The sequence below is a fragment of the Mus caroli genome, chromosome 13 (assembly GCF_900094665.2).
Source record: "Mus caroli chromosome 13, CAROLI_EIJ_v1.1, whole genome shotgun sequence".
Taxonomy (NCBI): domain Eukaryota; kingdom Metazoa; phylum Chordata; class Mammalia; order Rodentia; family Muridae; genus Mus; species Mus caroli.
This window is the reverse complement of record NC_034582.1, coordinates 93,647,707-93,667,292: the sequence shown is the minus strand read 5'-3', so window position 1 is coordinate 93,667,292 and position 19,586 is coordinate 93,647,707. Positions and strand designations below refer to the sequence as shown.

At 38.6% G+C, this 19,586-nt stretch overlaps 1 protein-coding gene across 4 annotated transcripts in view; it reads left to right on the top strand.

Annotated features, from left to right (window-relative positions):
- Window positions 1-19,586, top strand: part of Bdp1 (B double prime 1, subunit of RNA polymerase III transcription initiation factor IIIB) — an 87,746-nt gene that overhangs the window by 59,632 nt on the left and 8,528 nt on the right. For 3 of the 4 annotated variants that reach the window (XM_029468190.1, XM_021180075.2, XM_029468189.1), the window contains exons 27-36: window positions 1,853-1,889; window positions 2,315-2,407; window positions 3,894-4,119; window positions 4,588-4,748; window positions 7,771-7,921; window positions 8,092-8,269; window positions 10,158-10,218; window positions 10,683-10,872; window positions 14,930-15,131; window positions 18,212-18,248. In XM_029468190.1, the coding sequence (XP_029324050.1) occupies window positions 1,853-1,889; window positions 2,315-2,407; window positions 3,894-4,119; window positions 4,588-4,748; window positions 7,771-7,921; window positions 8,092-8,269; window positions 10,158-10,218; window positions 10,683-10,872; window positions 14,930-15,131; window positions 18,212-18,248 (1,336 nt within the window). The remainder of the gene's footprint in view (window positions 1-1,852; window positions 1,890-2,314; window positions 2,408-3,893; window positions 4,120-4,587; window positions 4,749-7,770; window positions 7,922-8,091; window positions 8,270-10,157; window positions 10,219-10,682; window positions 10,873-14,929; window positions 15,132-18,211; window positions 18,249-19,586) is intronic. The other variant, XM_029468188.1, reaches the window with a different exon arrangement.

Sequence of the window (19,586 nt, the reverse complement as noted above, 5' to 3'; positions counted from 1 at the left end):
CTTCCCCTTCCCCTTCCCCTTCCCTTTCTTCCCCTTAATCTAGTAATGCTTCATCCTTTCTTGACATCCCAGCCGTGGCTTCCATTGCCTTATGACAGTGTGTGTTCTTAGCTGTTATTGACACATTCATTGAATTGGAGTCAATCCTATAGTTTTGTTTTAAACTGAGGACGTTTAATAGACCTTTTCCAGGGAAGATACATTTTTAATATCGGAAATTTGAAATTCAATGTACAGTACTTTCCAGATTAAGTGTGATTTATTTCTCTTTCATACGTGATTGCCTTGGCTAGAGCCTCTGTTGTAAATCACTTCCTAGACATGGTATAAGCGAATAGTCTCTCTTCTTTTCCTAAGACAGAGTTTCTTTTGTGTAACTCTGGTGGTTGTGGAACTCACTCTGTAGACCAGGCTGCACCTGCCACTGCCTTCTGAGTGTTGGACATTCTTGATTTGGTCTTAGGGAGAAAGCAGTTGATCTTGTGCCATTAAGTAAAGTGGTAGCTGTTAGGTTTTCTAAGGATGTCTCTCTCAGGCTGAGGAAACCTTTCTGTGCCGATTTGTTGTGTATTTGTCAGGAAAGGGTTTTAGACTTTGTCATGTGTAGTTTTGAGTTTTTATTTTTTGCATTGCTAAAGATGTATATGTTTTTGTTACCATATTGACAGGTTGTAATAACAATGGTTTGTGTGTTGTAGGAAGCTTAATTCCCTGAGGATGACTTTGATATGTTTGTGTGTTGTTGACTAGTATTTCAAATGTCTTTCGTCATGTCCTAATAGCTATTTGTTGTGGTAAATCTCCAACCCAAAGATGCCCTGGTAATGTAAACACAACTCAGTTAATATGAATACACGCTGTGCACCTAGATTGGATAGATCTACCATCTTCCACCTCTATGACCCCTTAGAACTTGTGGTTTCTCCAGGCCATGTGCTCTGTTTTGTCTTCTGCCTCCTCCTCTGCGTCCTCTCCCTCTTCCATTCTCTCTCTCTCTCTCTCTCTCTCTCTCTCTCTCTCTCATTCTCTCTCCCTTCCTCTCCACCTTCCCTTTTATCTGCCCAATCATCAGCTCTCCTTTATTTTACAAATTAAGGTGGGAAGCTCATTCCTTGTTCGAAGACACTCACAGAAGAATGGAATTAATACCAAATATAGTTAGCCCCAGGGCTATCCACAACAGCTATTATCCATGGGTTTTTGTTGTTGATGGTCATATGGTGTTAGGTGCGGAAGTCTTGTTTTTCTGACACCTGTGGCAGGGAGAGAGCCCACAACAGCTTAGGTGAAGTCGGAAGGCTGCATTGAGCATGTGTTTCACAAATGCTGTTTTAGCTACCAGTTGTATATAGATCTTGCTGAATAGCTGTTTCTCATTTGGTTTTGCTCTTATAACCAACTCTAGGACTATGAAAATTTGGTTTTTAATTCATGTTTGACAGTTGCACTGGACAACAGGTCAGTGGAGCTCCTGGCGCTCCTCTCTGGACAGCTGTCTCCTGTCCTCTCATCATGTACTGACATTTGTTACATTTTAGCACACAGTGTGGTAAGTAGTTTTATTGGGTGAATACTGGTAGCAGGTTTGAGTAGAGATGGAGGGTCATGACTGTGAAGATGTAAGAAGAGGAGACAGAGAGGTCAGGAGTAGGAAACAGGAGAGTTTGGTCTCTAAGTTAGTATTTCCGTTCTTACCTGTGAGCCTTTATGGATAAACATACATTACGGAAAGATTTACTATCATAACTAAAAACACAGAAAGACCTGTAAAAAACACTTGCTAATGCTTAAAAACAACAAAACCAGAATATTTGTTTGGGGGAAACACTTAACATGTTTTTCCTTCTTTTAGGAAATGGACATAGGTGAACAGACCCAAGAAGAACCAGGTAACTGTTAACAAAGAATTGATTAAGACTGTTTGGCTAACTGTACTGTAATGATTAGCGGTGATGTTAGGTAAATGGGACAGTATGCTAAAATGTAGAACCAAGACATTAACCTGTTATGTAGATAGGGACCTGAGTTTCTCAGAACCTAGAAGGTGAGCCTAGAATCAGTGTGCAGTCATGAAGCACTGATGTCTCCTGGAGCGGCGCAGTTACTGTGTGGGAAGTGTCTGTTGTGAGTAAAGGCAGCATGGGTGAGCTATAAACATGTCGTGTGATGGGAGCAGACTGTGACTGAGGACTGGGATAGTGGTGTGAGGGCTGTTGCAACTGCTTACTAGAAGACAGATCTGAGCATAAAGTCTTCCTAAGAGACGAGACGTCTAGATTAATGTTGATGTTTAATGTTGGTATATTTTCTCAAGGTCCCAGTGATGGAAGCACGGAAGCCGCCATAACTTTACTTACAATGGGAGATATAGTATTGCAGTCAGAGATCATTCCTGGACAGGGGGATGGTAAGTCTGGGAGATAAATCCTACCCAGAGTCAAAACCTTTAAAAATGTGTTAACAAGGTACATGCTAAGTAACCTCTAGTCTTTAGGTTTTTATGTTAGAAATTGTCAGTGTTGTTTTTCACAAAAAGAGATTATATTAATCATTATTTTACTTAGTCTCTTCAGATGCAGTGGCAAACATTTTGAGAGGATACAGTTGGCTTATTGAGAATAGTTTGGGCCTGGAGAGATACTTCAGCTGTTAAAAAATAGCAACGCTGCCAGGCAGTGGTGGTGCACACCTTTAATCCCAGCACTTGGGAGGCAGGGGCAGGCTGATTTCTGAGTTCAAGGACAGCCTGGTCTACAAAGTGAGTTTCAGGACAGCCAGGGCTACACAGAGAAACCCTGTCTCGAAAAACCAAAAAAAAAAAAAAAAAAAAAAGCAAAGCTCCTAACTAAAAATACAAGAATTATGTGGCTGGGCTAGATTGCCTTTTAATTTCCAGCCACTGGGAAGCCGAAATAGGCAGATCTCTGTTGAGTTTGCATGCAGCCTGGTCTACATAGTGAACTCCAGGCTAGCCAAGCTTGGCAGATGTAAAAGAGCTGGGGAGTGGGGGTAATTTGTACTCACAGAATAATTACCTGATAAATCCTCAGCCTGTCATAGCATCATAAACACTGGATATTGTGGATCATTGACCACTGATCACTATTTCTTTTAGCAAAAGGATTCCTGCTTGTTATGATGGTGATCATAACTGATATAAATCTATAAAGGGGCAAATAGTTTCTGAGATGAGTTATTCTACAGTAGTGAAGAAGCCAAAAGAAATGCCAACTTAAATCTTAAATGCATTAATTAGTTCAATATAAAACTATATAGTTGTTTTAATTTTTATTTTTGTGGTAAAAGGTATTGAACCCAGAGCGTTGCTTGCTAGGCAAGTGCTCTATAACTGAGCCAGATCTCCTATCCCAAAAGCTAAAGCCTTTATTCATTATCTTTAACTATAGGTAATTGTATTATAGGCAGTTGTTTTGACTGGTAATGGTTGATCTACCGTTCACTTTCACTGTATGACTTAGAAGTTCACAACTGTGCATTTTTCAGAGGAGTGTCTAATTTGTGTTCCAGGCAGGATTTCATTCTCAGGCAGAATATTTTAGTGGCGCTGGTACAAATTTCTAGTATTTAAAGTACAATTTTCAAAAATTAGTAAATGAAGATACTTTGTTTTGAAACCATTTAGGTATATAGTTACTGAAAATAACAAGACTAGTTTTTTACTTAGAGTACCCCAAAAATTTAGTGATAAGAATAATTAATCTTATTACAGATCATATTCTTGAACGAAATGTGAAATAATGAAATTAAATTTGGATCCTAATAGAACAAACTTTAATACTGAAATTAAATTAGACAGCTATTAAATGTTGAGGAATTTTATTCAAATAGCTATTAAAATTGGATCAATTTTAATTTCCTATTTTCTTCTGCAGTAGGAGTATGTGTATTTCCTGATGTTCATTCAAAGGATAAAAGTCATGTTCCTTTTAGCCCAGATAATGTAAATCAAAAAATTGTTCATGACTATCAGGAGGTTTGTTCACCTGTCATTAGTACATCGCATGCATCATTTGAAGAAAACAGGATTGTATCAAAGGAACAAAGCAATAGAGACGCTGCTGTGGTGGAAGAAGCAGTGGAGGAGACCCTGCCAGCCTGGTAATTTCAACATTCAATTAACAAAGATTTAACAGCACCAGTTTAGTTATTAGCTTCTAGTAATGCTTGTGCTAAAGATTATCTGACACTGATACTGGTTTGTTAGTTTGCATATAAAACCACAGTAGTGTGTTTTCTGTGTCTTTGAAGTAAAATAGGTTTATATGAATGTTTTACAAACATGGCCTCCAAATCTTCTTAGGGCTCTTAGCAAACTTAACCTCTTTTTAATTTTAGCATTCAGAAATGACCATTTGCCAGGTGTGGTGGTACAGCCTTCTGGAGGCTGAAGCAAGAGGTGGTTTGAGTTTTAGGGGAGCCTCATGTTGTGTTGATACTTTGTCAGAACAGACAGAGGAGCAAACATTTACATACAGTGTGGTATCTGAATGGTGGTGTATTAACTGTATCAGTACTAGACAGACACACCAAAGGGACTCTCATGACTTCGCATCTTTTTCCTTTTAGGAATACAGCTTCTACGCTGAGCACACATCTGAGAATGGCGAGTGTGGTTGTTACAGCTGAACTAAATTCTGAGAAGACTTTAGAGATCAGTGAGTCTGGTGGTCATCAGGAAGTTGCCAGTTTCTGCATAAGTAAAGGGACCCAAGTGGAAATTCAAAGAGGTGAGTTTAATTTTTCTTTTAGAAAATTATGTTGACAAAAGATAGGTCAGGGGCCTGTGAGATGGCTTGATGGGTAAAGGCACTTGCCACACCAGTCTATATACCGGAGTTTGATCGCTGGAACCTATATAAAGGTAGAGAGAGAACTGGCTGCCCCGAGTTGTTCTCTAACCTTCATGTGCTCACTGTGGCAATGCAGCTCTTGGAATAATAAATAGTTTTAAATTTATTTTCTGTGTGCCAGTATTTTTTGTTCACATGACTGTTTGGAGGTGAGGTGAGAACACTCCTGATTCACATCTCTCTGGAGGCAGAGGCTGTCTAAACTAAAAGTATTGTTTGTTTATTGAGCCATGATTCATATACAGTACAATTTGCCCATTTGAAGTTTGCAAATTAGTGGTGTTCTGCTCACCAAATTGTTTAAGTATCACAGTCAGCAGCCACTAATTCCAGTGTATCTTTGTACATGCCATGCTAATGGAAACATACAATATATAGTTGAGTCTGGTGTTTTTTACCTGGCATGTTTTCAGGATTCATTTATATCATGTATAAAATACTTTTAAAAATGTACTGCTGTGTGTGTGTGTCACCTGGGACTGTGGACGTGGAGGTTAGAAGACAACCGTGTGGAGTTGGTCCTCTCCTCCCACCATACAGGCTGCCACAGGTTCTTGGTCAGAGCTTTTACTCTCTGGACCTGGTTTCCTTTTATTGACAAATAATACTGTGTAACTATACCACATTTTGCTCATTATCTGTTGGTGAGCATGTATCTGCCTTTTTCTATGAGTAATGTTGCTATGAACATTCATGGATGTTCTTATTTCTCCTGGGTTTATACATACCAAGTAGAATTTCTGGGTCATGCAATATTGCTCTTTTGCCCCCTCCGCCATGCTAGGGTTGGATTCAGGCTTTCATATATGCTAAGCGTACTCTGTCACTGAGCTTCATCTTTGGAGTAACCATTAGTTTTTTTCAAGAAGATTCCAGTTATTTTCGTGGCAACTTTTATATGTCATGTAGCACTTAAATTAAATTAAAAAGGATAGTCGCATGGCTTTCTATTGTTAACCAGCAGTCTGTCAGATTCTGTCTGATGTCTGTCTGTCGGTCTCACTGTGCATTCAAAGCTCACTAGGAACCTCACTGTGTAGTTTAGGCTGGCCTTGAACTTGGAATCTTCCTATTTCAATCTTCCCGACGCAAAGAATTTTAGTTTCTGTCCCCTCCTAGACATCTAACTTCTTTAGTGGTGCTGGAATTTGAACTCAGGGACCTAAAACACTAAAGGTGTTTTACATCCACAGCCCTCCAAGACAGTATTATCTTTTCATTATCATTGTCGTGATGTGAAGCAGGATTTCATTGTAAATGTGACTAATGATACATGTCTTTTTCTTTTTTATTTTTTTTAAGCTTTCTGCGTGTGTGTGTATGTGGGCGTGTGGGCATGTAGGCCACTAAATACATGTGGGGATCAGAGGGCAGGCTTGGGTTTCTCCTTCTCCGTGGATTCCAGGGATTCAAATCAGATCATTGCACTTGCACGCTGGCTTCTGATTGTTTCTTTCATATTTTTATTTTATTTTATTTTATTTTATTTTTATTTTATTTTATGTGTATGAGTGTTTTGCCTGCATGTATGTATGTGCACTCTATTGTGATTGGTGCCTGCAGAAGCCAGAAGAGTATGCCAGATCCCTCGAACTTGATTAACAAATGTAAGAGCTGGGACTCAAACTTAGTTCTTCTGCCTGATTTGCAAGTGTTTTTAACTACTTGAGCTTTCTCATTTTTAAAATGGTCTTAATATATTGTGATGCATACATTAACTTCTACCTTCATTTCCTCTTCTACTTCTTGCCAAAGGTCTGATTCCTTAGGAAAAGTAATGGAAGCCATACCCTTCCTAGATTATTGAATTCATGCTTAGAAAATCTGGATAACTAGCACCATTCCCCACTAGTTTTGGGTTCCTGATATCTGACATTTCCTTTCAGCCATCAATGTCTGACAGTATATGCAGTTAGTTAGTTCATTGAACTGGCTTGAGCAGTATCCAGAAGTACATTTGTGGTCTCTTTGTCAGTTTACCCCACTCTTCTGCCTAGGTTCACACCATTCTTTATATTTAGAAGTATTTTTCTTCCCCAGTGTGTGATATCATTTAAAGTTCTATTGCACGTACCTTGTGTGTTTGTGTGTGTGTGTGTGTGTCTGTGTGTGCATGTCTCCTGCACCTGTACACATGCCATGGTGCATGTGTTAGGATACAGGAAAACTTGCTGGTGTCAGTTCTATCACAGCGAGACCCAGTGGTTGAAAAACTTGATGGCACCTGCCGTTACCCACCAAGCCCCCTCACCTGCCACACAACTACATCTCTCCCAGACATCTGCTGTGGTGGAATTATTAGACAGACCCTTGTACTTACTTCTGATCCTCTTTTGGGTGTGGGTTTGTCATTAGTTTTTAAATTATGTATTATTGCATGTATTATGTATGAGTGGGTGTTTGCATATGTGTATGTGCATGTGTGTCTGTATGAGTGAGTTTCTGTGTGTATTTGTGTCTTAGGTGTGTGTGTAGGTAGGTGTGCATATGCCACAGAGGATGTGAGACTTTCAGATGACAACTTGTGGGAGTCAGTTTTCTCCTGTCATGTGTGGGTCCTGAGGATTGTACAGGTCACTGTTAGCTAGCTGGTGAGCCATTTGCCAGCCCTTAATTACAGCACTACTTTTAATTATGATACTATAGAACCACAAATAGGGATGCAATTGCTTTGTCACCCAAAAATGAAGTATGTGCAATGCAGTTTTCATTAATCATGTTTACTTTTCAAAAATCTTGGCAAACCCCATTCTTCTGTGTTGTGAATTAGCTGATTTTTGAGTATGAGAATCTTGGAGGGGTAACCAAATCTGTTTTTTAGAGAGAATATGTTTCTAATGTGGAGATTTAGCGGTACTATTTTGAACTATATATTGTGTATCCCCCCCCTTTTTTAAAGAAGCTGAGGGAGATGATTCCAAAGCAGTAGAATTAGAAGATAAAAGCCTTGCACCAGTCACAGCAGCAGAAGCTAAGGAAGAGGAGCATTCGCAGTGTGTGGGTGATGTTGAAGGGGCCAGTGTTTCTCAAGAAGCAGTCCTACCTGCGAGGTAAAGGAGGGAAGAGACCCTGCCATACCTTAGCTCTCGCAAGCCACAGAATTCCACTGGGGTTAACATTTTTAAAGTTGAAAACATTACATCCAATGATAATACTTAGTCTTAAAAATAATTTTGTGCTTGGTTGACTGATTTAAAATAATGTATTGAAACTGTTTCAGAATTGAAGATCATGAGGAGACCTTGCGAGAGGTTCAAGTGTCGGGCACTGTAGTTGCTTCTTCTGAGATAGGGCAGCAGACACTCGATTCGGGTCAGAGTTTTGGTGAGAGTGCTGCTGAAGAAGCCCTCAAAGAAACCCCTAAAGGCAGCGACGTGCCCGTGCTTCATGGGCCAGAGGTAAAGCAATGTCCAGTGCATAACGTAAATATCTAATAGGCAGGATCTCTAATATATGTCCCCTGTGAAAGGGGTTTGAATGACAGGTTGAGAAGCACTGTCCTGAAATACAATTATTACCCAGTTTTGTTAGAAAAGCTTGAGAAATTAACTTCTTGCATCCTTGCTCTGATCTTTATATTTCATCCTCAGAATAAATGTTTCCTGAGATATTACTCCGTGAGGGACACTGAGGCTGCACTAGGGTACAAAGCTTTGGGAAACATGAATAATTGAATGGTTTGATATTCAGTTGGTATCTGGTGTGATAGGTTCTGTGATGGACTGGAACCATCAAATTTAGTCTCTGGAAAGGAGAGGCATTAATACTGTTTTTAAAAAGATCCTTGGATAGGAAAGTATTTGAGTTTTGAAGTACAGAATAAAGTAGCTTATTAAAGAAAAGGCACATCTTTTAGCAATAGGTGTAACACCATGTTTTTTTCAGGTAGAAAGGAATTTCTCTACATCCAATGTCAAGATTTGTTTTCTAGGTCATCCCCACTTTTTTGCTTTTTAACTTTTACTTTGAAATAATTTCAGACTTAAAAAAATTACAAAGATCTGTAAGAAAGAACTTTCCCATCTTTGCTTTCCTGGATTCAAACCTGATCTGTTTGAAAGTAATTCACATTCATGAGTTGTAGCCATAACAGCTTTCCTAAGAAAAAGATGCCTTACAGAGGAGAAGCAGTGAGTGTTGCTGTTTTAGCTCTCCATTGCTACAGAGGCAATGCAAAGTCTGTCATTCCTTTTGTGTAGGGTAATGTGACTTTAACATATCAGTGAAGATACTGCCTAATCACTTGGCTGGGGTGGGATCTGTGAGATTTATATGGTATGAGGACATTTTTTCCCCTTCATGTTGGGTATGTGTCCAGTGAGACCCAGCTCTTCCTCTTCCTCTTTCTATTTTTATTTTTATTTTTGCTTTTTTAATTTTATTTTTATTAGATATTTTCTTCATTTACATTCCAAATGCTATCCCCAAAGCCCCCTATCCTGCTCCCCAATGCACCCACTCCAGCTTCCTGGCCCTGTGTTCCATCCAATAGATGACTGTGAACATCCATTTCTCTATTTGCCAGGTACTGGCATAGCCTCACAAGAGAGCTGTATCAGGGTCCTTTCAGCAAAAGCTTTCTGGCATATGCAATAGTGTCTGGGTTTGGTGGTTGTATATGGTATGGATCCCCAGTCTCTGGGTGATCCTTCCTTCAGTCTCAGCTCTGAACTTTGTCTCTGTAACTCCTTCCTGGGTATTTTGTTCCCCATTCTAAGAAGGAATGAGATATCCACACTTTGGTCTTCCTTCTTCTTGAGTTTCATGTAGTCTGTGAATTGTATCGTGGGTATTCTAAGTTTCTGGGCTAATATCCGCTTATCAGTGAGTGCCTATCATGTGTGTTCTTTTGTGATTGGCAACCTAGCTCTTCTTAACAGTAGCTTTGGTATCTGTTGACAAGACTTGCTTGAGTCAGTTGTTGGCAGTGTTTGTTTTAAAATGAAAGCCTAAAGATTCTAAGCATTAGAAAATTACAATCTGTTTATTGGTAGTTTGTAGAAAACAGGAGCAACTCACAGTGGAGGCAAAGAGAGCAGCTTGTCTCCACTGAGAGGTCCTGACTCAAGCGTCTGCTGTGCTGGGAATGGAGACAAAGTGGAGGAGTTTGACCTCCATTCTGACACTGAAAAATTATGGAATAATTGCATCTGACAATTTAATCAGGCTATTTTAAGCTTATTTAAGATAAGCCTGTTAATTTGAAGACGCTGTCTCTTTACCATATGTCAGACTGTCAGAAACTTTCTCAAGCCTCAGTGTCTTTTCCATTCTTTTTAATGGCAGAGTGTACCATCCCATGTTCCAGCAGCCCAGCAAGACAGCACCAGTGCCCAGGATGTCACAGGTATGACAGGCTGCTTCCAGCAAATATGTATCATAATGTGTAGTGTCATTTTTCATTTTAGCCTCCTTTTTTTTTTGAGGTAGGGTTTTTCTTTGTAGTCCCTTGTGTCCTGGACCTTGCTAAGTAGACTAGGCTGGCCTCAAAGTCACAGAAATCTTCCTGCCTCTGTCTTCCTAATTCGAACATTACAAGCATATTCCACCATACCTGGCTTTCATGTAAATAGGGGTGGGGGGAGCACAAATTTAAAATAAGCCAATGGCAGTCATAAAATACAAATGTAAATTTTATCAATTTTACTCAAAATTATAAATGCTTCCCTAGGCCATTGGGGTTGGGAGATGTGTTTTATGTTTTTACTTACTTTTGGCACTGTATGTTACAAGAGTCATTTTAGAGATGAAATAATGATTTTGTACTATTTCTTGGTTTACCTTTTCATTGCTAACTTTTAACTTCAACAGTGAGTCTATTTGCTAATGGACAGCAAGATGGAGAAGATGAACAAGCCTTCATCTTAACTCTGGTGGAAATCCCAACCCATGCAACAGAAGGATTCGCTGACGCTGCCATGCAGTTAATGCCGAGCTCTCTGCTGCCAGCACCTATATTGGTCAGGTCTGGGAATGCAGCAGAACCTGCAGGGGACCTGAGGTAAGGCAGTTAAACCTTTACCTGTCAAGTAGTAAGTGAGCTAGACACCAACAGTGTAATGGGCGCATGGGGGAAGATGGTGCTCCACCTTGTCTGTCCTCTTGTACTTTGCCCTGCTCCCTGTCATCCACCGGAAAGTCACTTCTACTTTTGCACGATTTTTGTTTCTATTTTTAATGTCTACATAAGAGAAAAAAATGTGATTGTTTTTCTATGTGTAGGCTATTTCACATAACACGGTGTTCCAAGTCTGCTCATTTTCTTGGTAGTCACACATTTTATTTTTCCTTTTGCTTGAGTAACAAATCCGTGTGTGTGTGTGTGTGTGTGTGTGTGTGTGTGTGTGTGTGTACACACATGCCCATAACTTTTTCTAAATCTGCTCATCTGTTGATGGGTAGTTGGCCTGATGTCATAGTTTCTATGATCTGACTGGTACTAAAAATATTACATTAAACATGGCCATTTGGGTGTTCGTTTTTGCACACTGATTTCATTTCCTTCAGATCTACATATATGTAGATCATAAGGTAGGTCTATCCTTAGATTTTTTTTGAGGATATTTTCTCCATTGAGGTAACTCTTCCCAGATAATCCTGACTTGTTTCAAATTGATAAAATCTAGCCAGTATAATGGTTTTAGCTTTTAAAACTGGTTTAGCAATTTTAACTCCCTGATCTATGAACCTGGGAGGGTATTCCATCTTCTAGTATCTTCTGTTCCTTCAGCGATTGTCATTTCAGTCTTTAAAGTCTTTTTTCACTTGCTGTAGGGTTTGGTTTTGTGTTTGTTTTTGTGTTTTGTTTTTAGGCTGTTATGAAATGGTATTTTTTTTCTTGTTTCATTCTCAGTGAGTTTATTACTGGTATATAGAAATGTTATTGAAGCTGGGTTGTGGTAGCCCATGCCTTTAATCCCGGCAGAGGCAGAGAGGCAGAGAGGCGCAGAGGCAGAGGCTTAGGTGGATCTCTGAGATCAAGGTCAGCTGGTCTACAGATTGAATTCCAGGACAGCTGGGGCTACACAGAGAAACCCTGCTTTGAAGACACCCCCCCCCCAAAATGTTACTGAATTTTGTATGTTTACTTTTATATGCTACTTTGCTGCATTTATTTCCCTGTTCTGAGAATCTTTGGGTGGAATATTTAGGATTTTCTGTGTGTAGAATAGTATCATCTGCACACAGGGATAGTTTGGCTCTTTTCCTTTTACTGTCTCTTTTTCATCTCTTTAATTGTTACAGCTAGAGTTTCAAGTATTGTGTTAATCAGAGTGTGAAGTCTGTCTGGTTCCTGGTCTTAGATTAAGTGCTTTCATTTTTGTTGTGTTTGATAGGATGTCTGTGAATTTATCATATCCATCCTTTAGTGTGTTGCAGCATCTTTCTAGTCATAATTATTGGGGGGGTTATCATGAAGGTATTGAATTTTATCAGACTTAATTCCTAATCTATTGAGGTGATTATGTAATATTTATTCTTGAGTATATTTATATGCTGTTAGTTATTAGTGATATTAGACCATCCGCACACGTTGGAATGAAATTCTCTAGATCATGGTATGCAATCTCTCTTAAGATTTCTTTTCAGCTGAATAAATATAGATTAAGGAAAAGTGAGAAAGAACTCAAGAGAGTATGACAAGTTACAAGGGAGAATACTTATTTAATTCCATCTGCAAATATTTTATTGAAATCTCTATTGTATGTAGCAAGGATGTTGGTCCATAGTTGTATTTACTTGTGTCGGGTTTTGCAAGGTCATACTGGCTTCAGAGAGCGGGTTTGAAAGAGCCTCGTTTTGTTCAGTAGATTGATTTCTTTTTGTTTTGTTTTGTTTTGTTTTGTTTTGTTTTTTAATTTGGTAAGATTTAGTAGTGAATTCCTTTGGTTCTAGATCTTTATTGAGTACTTTTTATTTCTACAATCTCAATTCTGTGTTAGTTATTAACCTAATTAAGGTTTTGGTTTTGTTTTGCTTTGCTTTTAAATATCCTCTTACTTTGATTTTAACAGATCATATGCACCAGACATTTGTGTATTTCTTCTAGAGGTTGCAGTTTATTGGCATATAGTTTTCAAAATATTCCTAAGTGATCTTTTTAATTTCAGCGGCATTGTAATAGCTCTCTTTCAGCATTTGAGGAGAGGCTTTTCCTTTGCGTTGGCAAAGCGTCTGCTTTATTTCCTTGATCCTTTCTTTTACTTTCCATCTTCCATTTCTGGATTCAGTTGCTGCTGCCTTCCTAAAGCCTTGCTTGCACACTGTAATTTGTTGGGTTTGTTTGTTTGCTTGCTTTTGGTATGTATGTGTATGTTTAAGATGTTATATTTATGTTTGTGTTTACTTATAGCAAAACCCAATACCTTGTGTGATTAGAGTATATATAAACTGTTTAACAGAATTAGCTCAGTACAAAGACTACTAAATGAAGATAATATACATTTTATTATCATATTTATTTTATACCAAGTCAGAATACAACTTTGAGACAGTCTATCACTGGCCTGGACTTCACCAAATAGGCCAGTCTTGTTGGTCAATAAGCCCCAGTGATTAGCCTTTGTCCACCTCTCTAACCCTGGGAATACATGCCACCATGCCCAGCCTTTTTCATGTGAATTCCTAACATTGAGTTCATGCTTTCAGGGTAACTGCTTTGCTGGTTATGCTATGCCTCCAGCCTTATTTTTCTTTTTAATGTTAATTTAACTGCCTTAGCTATAAACTTTCTACTAGGTTTAGCTTTTCCTATATAGGTACTGGAACCACAGATGGTTGTGAACTACCATGCTAAAAACTAAACCCAGATCTTCAAGAACAAGTATTCTCAATTTCTTTCTTTTTCTTTCTCCTCCTCCTTTTTTTTTTTTTAGATTTTAGACAGTTTCCCTATGTACTCTTGGCAGTCCCAGAACTCTCTTTGTAGTTCAGTCTAGCCTCAAACTCACCAGAGACGCTTCATCTGCCTCTGCCTCTGAGTCTTGTTATTGAAGGAATGCATTGTTACATCCAGCTAAGAAACAAGTACTCTCAACTCCTGAGCCCCTTCCGTCTGTGTTTTCAGATAGGAATCTCGCTAATTTAGTTAGACTGACAGGCTAGTCTCACTGCTCCTCCCCTTCACAACAAGCAAAGCTCTAAGGTCACAGACTGCAGATCTCTCCTCAGACTCTCATTCTTGTGGTGTGCACTTTGCTCACTAAGCCATCTCCAAAATTCCTAGGAAATTTTTATTTTCCCTTCTGATTTCTTTAGTCAAATTTTTATGCTGGTGTATTATTAAATTTCTGTGTGTACATCCATTGATCTTTAGTGCAACTTAGCATATCTCCATGAGAGTGTTTTGCCTGTCTGTCTGATCTATATTGTTAAGAGTTGGGTATGGAAAGACACTATTGCTGTATCAGGGCCTGTCTTTCCTTTACCTCCGCGGGTTACTTGTCTTATACAAGCGAGTACTATGATAGTCACTGACACTGTTGCTGATTGTTGTAGAGATCTGACTTAGTAACTATGTGGTAACTTAGAGAAGACAATATGCTTTTATATTTGATGAAGATCTCATTTAAATATGTATACTAGAGACATGTATGATGGCATATGCCTTTCTTTAATCCTAGCACACAGGAGGCAGAGGCCAGCCTGGTCTATTTATAGTTTCAGGACCTCCAGAGCTACATGAAATATCCTGTCTCAAAACCAGGAAAAGCCAAAACCAGCCAACAAAACAATCAAAAAACAACCCAAAAGTGTATCTGCCATACAGTTCTGTCTTGTTGCTTTTGAGACATGACTAATGAATTACTTTTCATCATGTGACACTTATTTGACTTGTTATTAGAGAATTAAAGCTTTCTAGACAAGGAAAATGCTTTGTGTGATCTTTATAGTTAATCCAATGTTGGATTTAAGTTGTGAGCCATTGAGTATGAATGCACACCCCAAACTATTTACCAGCTTGTATTTCTGTTACTCATGAGGACTTTCATTGGAATAGTGATTTCATTCAGCAGCTTTTAATTTACTGATTTTGCATACATTTGCTTTCTATGCAGTGGGAGTTTACAAACCTCTTCAGTTGTTCAAGATGCTACGTCCTTATCTCCTAGAAGTGGCAATTCTGAAAAGCCTCCTGCTAATTTGGATCTTACATCTAGGAAGAGATTTCGTTGCAGTCCTGATGAAAGTATTCATGTTCCTCCTGCCAAAAAGTCCTCACTTGTTCCAGGAATTGATTATCAAGAATGTACCTCTGAGGTAAGATAGATTATTACCTAAGTGCCTTGGCCACATTGCCAAGGCTCTGTTTCTATTCTTCTCATTTATCTTTAAACCTTTATACATACTCACACACACACATTTATACACATACATACGTACGTACGTACGTACATGCATACATACATACATACTGGCGTAAAGACATGGCAAAATATTTCTGACACTTACCATCATATATAATACAGGTCAAAGTAGTTTAAGATGATCATTTTTAACCAGTTCAAAGAAGTAATTGGACATTAATCAGGAAACCTACAGTGGCTGAAAATAAAGCTGATAGCTTCCTGATAGTTTAGATCTTCACTCTGCCACCTACCTAGCAACTGTGGACTGTAGAGTAACAACTTCAGAGCTCTGAATGAACTTTCTAATGAATGAAAGTAATAATAATATTCCCCTCCTCATCATGCATTAACATTTTTTTCTCTCTCAGGAATAAAACCACATCCTGCAGTGCCTGGTGTCATTTTGTGCACGTCTCTATCTCACTCTCTAGCTAGCCACATTGGCCCTCTTTGGATTCCTTGACTGCTCTCATGATGTAAATCCATCATGTCCTGAGACATTTCATTTGCTCCCCTCTGTACGGAACATTTCCTTATGAAACATTACAGACTTAGCTCAGTCATCATTGACACCAAAAGAACAAAACAGACAGGAGGAACTTTTCATATACAATAGTTAAAACAAAGCTTATCAAATAAAATAGATCAATGAGGGCATTAGATCCACTGGGCCAGGAGTTACCTATAGTTGTGAACCACCATGTGGGTGCTGGAAATTGAGCCCAGGTCCTGTGCATAGTTAACACATTGATAACAATATTCATTTTCCATGAGTGTGGGAAGTAAAGTGAATGTGGGTGGAGTCAGACGACGACTGCCTCTGGTACCTACCGTCCTCTGATCAGCCTCTTCAACCAGACCCCAGACTGCTGAACTCCATGGCTCGTCCTGTCTCTGTCTGCCAAGCCCTAGGACTACAAGCACGTGCACCATACCTGCCATTGTTAGTGGAGGGCTGGACACTGAACACAGTTCTTATGCTTGAACTCAAGTACTTTGTCTACTGAGTCTTTACATTGCCCCCAAATGTATCCCTTACAATATAAAAATAAAGGGCCTGGAGAGATGGCTCAAGAGCACTGACTGCTCCTCCAGAGGTCCTGAGTTCAATTCCCAGCAACCACATGGTGGCTCACAACCATCTGTAATGGGATCCGATGCCCTCTTCTGATGTGTCTAAAGAGAGCGACAGTGTACTGTATGTACTCACACATATATAAAATAAATAAAAATCTTAAAAAATATAAAGTTGTGGTGAACAGTATTAAAGTTAATATTACTATGTACAGTATACTAATTAAAACATTTTTTTCTATAGCAAAGCAAAATTTACAGATTACAAATAGTGATGCATACCTATAATCTAAATACTCTAAAACAGTGAGCAGTTCTCAACCTATGGCTCTTGACCCCTTTGGGGGTCACGTATCAGATATCCTGCATATCAGATATTTAGATTATGATTCATGATAGTAAAATTACAGTTATGAAGAAGCAATAAAAAATTTATGGTTGGGGCCACCACAAAATGAGGAATTTTATTAAAGGGTTGCAACATTAGGAAGGTTGAGAAACACTGCTCTAGTCACTAAACAAGGAGGTTCATGTCTTTCAAACACGTAGGCAGGCAGACAGACAGACAGACAGACACACACACACGTCAGAGAACTTTGTCTCACTTCCAATAAGGACATGTTATACCCAGGAAGATGGTATATGATTATAATCTCACCCATCAGCAAGGCTGAGGCTAGACAGTCATAATTTTGAGGTCAGATTGGGCTATCCCAAGTTCTAGGCCAATCTGAGTTCCACAACTAGAATGCCTTAGAAAGACAAAATAATGAAAAAGTCTGCCAAAAGACCTGGGTGTAGTTCAGTACTAGCGCATCTGTCTGGCACACACCAGTTAGTCCCTAGATTAGTTCCCAGCAGTGCACAAGTAAACAGTGACAAATAGAAGAGTCTTTCAGTTCTAGCCTGACTTTCTATTTTCTAACTGGAAGCCCAGTGTGAGCCAAATAACTTATAAACGAATAAAGCAAAACAGAAAAAGTTACTTTAGAAAATCTGTATTAAAAAAAAGTAGACTTAAAAAAATTACTAAATATTTTTTATTTAGTATAAATAATTTATTTAGTAAAATTTATTTAGTAAAAATACTAAATAACATACACACATTTGTGTATGTTATTGTGATTTTATTTTATAAGTTTTGTTTTAACTTTAACAATAAAATACTGGGTATAATATGTTCTTCTCTGTCTTTTTACTTTCTTTCTTTTGGAACAAGAAGGATCTGGTTATATAGCCCAGGCTGGACTCACAACTCAAGATTATTCTGCCTGTCTTCCAAGATGGGATTAGAGATAGATGCTACCACAGCCAGCTTTCTCCTATACTGTTTTAACTCAAAGTAGCAGACTATCTACTCTGTTTGGTTGAGACTAAGAGCTTGAAAACAGCCTGACAATCTTGCAAAAAATCTTTAATTAATTTTTTTTCTAAAGAATTGATAGTTCTGTAAGTACGATTTTTCTCCTGTTGAATTATATTAGACTTGGTAAAGTCATGAAGTAGATTTTTATCATGTTGGATCATCTTTGCATTTTTGAAGGTCTACTAATTGACGATGATGTATTAGTTTGTCAATTGGCTCTTTTTAAAGGTGTTTTGAGTTGAGGGGTCAGGGATGTCCCTCAGTGGTAGAGCACGTGCTTAGCCTGTCTGAGACCCTGACTTGGGTACTCTGCTCCATAAATATGAACACTTTGTTTAATTTGATATCTTTTGAGATTTGGTAGTTGTAAAATTTAAATAGCAGCAGTATATTTTTTTCGCAGATGTTTAAATTGAGGTATGATTCTACATCTGACTCTACAGTGTTCTCAGAAATGCTTGTTTTCTCTAGTGTGATGAAGGGAGGGGATGGGATTGTAATTTACATAATAAGTGGATTGCTAAAACTTTTTGTATATTTTTTTTAAACAGGTATGTTCAGAGGAATTAAATGTTTTTGAGAAAACAGGTGAGTGAAATAAATTTAAATAAGACTACATTTTGCTAAGTACCCTTGATTTTTTTTTTTTTTTAATTTATTATAAGAGCCATCACCATGGGTAAAACAGATATTCAATGAACTTTAGGTATACTACATTTTAAGAGGGATAATATCATTGAAAAAGTCCTTATCTATGCTTGTATTTAGAATTTTTTTCTTATGTTTCACTTAGGATTAGAGTAAGGCCTTTGGTACATTTTAAATTGAGTTTATATAGGATAAGAGAGGCTGACTTAGCTTCATTCTGTATGACAGTAACTAGTTTTCTCAGAACTGTTTGTTGAAGAAACGAGGCTGTCTTCCATGTTTTAGTGCCTTTGTTGGAAACCAGGGGTCTGTAGCTGCATATGTACTTCTGTTTTATGCTACTGCACTACGTGGCTGTTTTTGTGCTAATATATGCTATTTCTAGCCCTACAATTCTGTGTATCTTTGGGAGAGGAATGGTCTGGTTTGTTGTTAATGCTCTCCATGGTGGTTTTAATTGATTCACTTTTTCATTCCCAACATTTTTCTTGTGTCCTATCCCTGTGTCTGTCAATGCTCTTCACATACCTCCACTCTCATCCCCAAATCTGTTTCCCTGCTGCCTTTCCATCCATGTTGCTGAGTCTTCTCTGGGTCCAGAATTGGTTTCTTTGCTGTGTCTCTGACATAGTTGATCAGTTTTACTAGTAGACTTAAGTTCTTCGTCATGCATTTCTGGGTCAGGAGGAAGCATGCTGACTTGCCTTTTCATGTTCCTGTGCTTCTGTGTTGCAGTTTGTTGTTGATGGGACCGAGAATTTTTTTCTTTTTTTAAAGATTTATTTATTTATTTTATATATGAGTACACTGTAGCTGTCTTCAGACACATCAGAAAGGGGCGTCAGATCTCATTACAGATGGTTGTGAGCCACCATGTGATTGCTGGGAATTGAACTCAGGATCTCTGGAAGAGCAGTCAGTGCTCTTAACCACTGAGCCAACTCTCCAGCCTGAGAATTGTTTTTAAGAAGGTTTTATTGTCTATTCCTGGCTGTCGTTGAACTTATGGCAATCTGTCTGCCTTTACCTCCCAATTGCTGGGATTCTGGGCATGTATCGTTACACCCAGGGTCACGATATGTAACCCCAGCTGTCCTGAACTCACTGTGTACACTGGGCTGGCTGGCTTGCCTCACAGAGAAGCCTGGCCGTGGTTCCTTGTTTTCTATTACTGTGTACTTCTCAGCCATCCTGTGATCTCTTTGCTTGCTGATGCTCCTGTTCTTTTCCCTTTGGTGTAAACTCTACTTTGTTTTCTTGACTTTTGTCAATACTGGA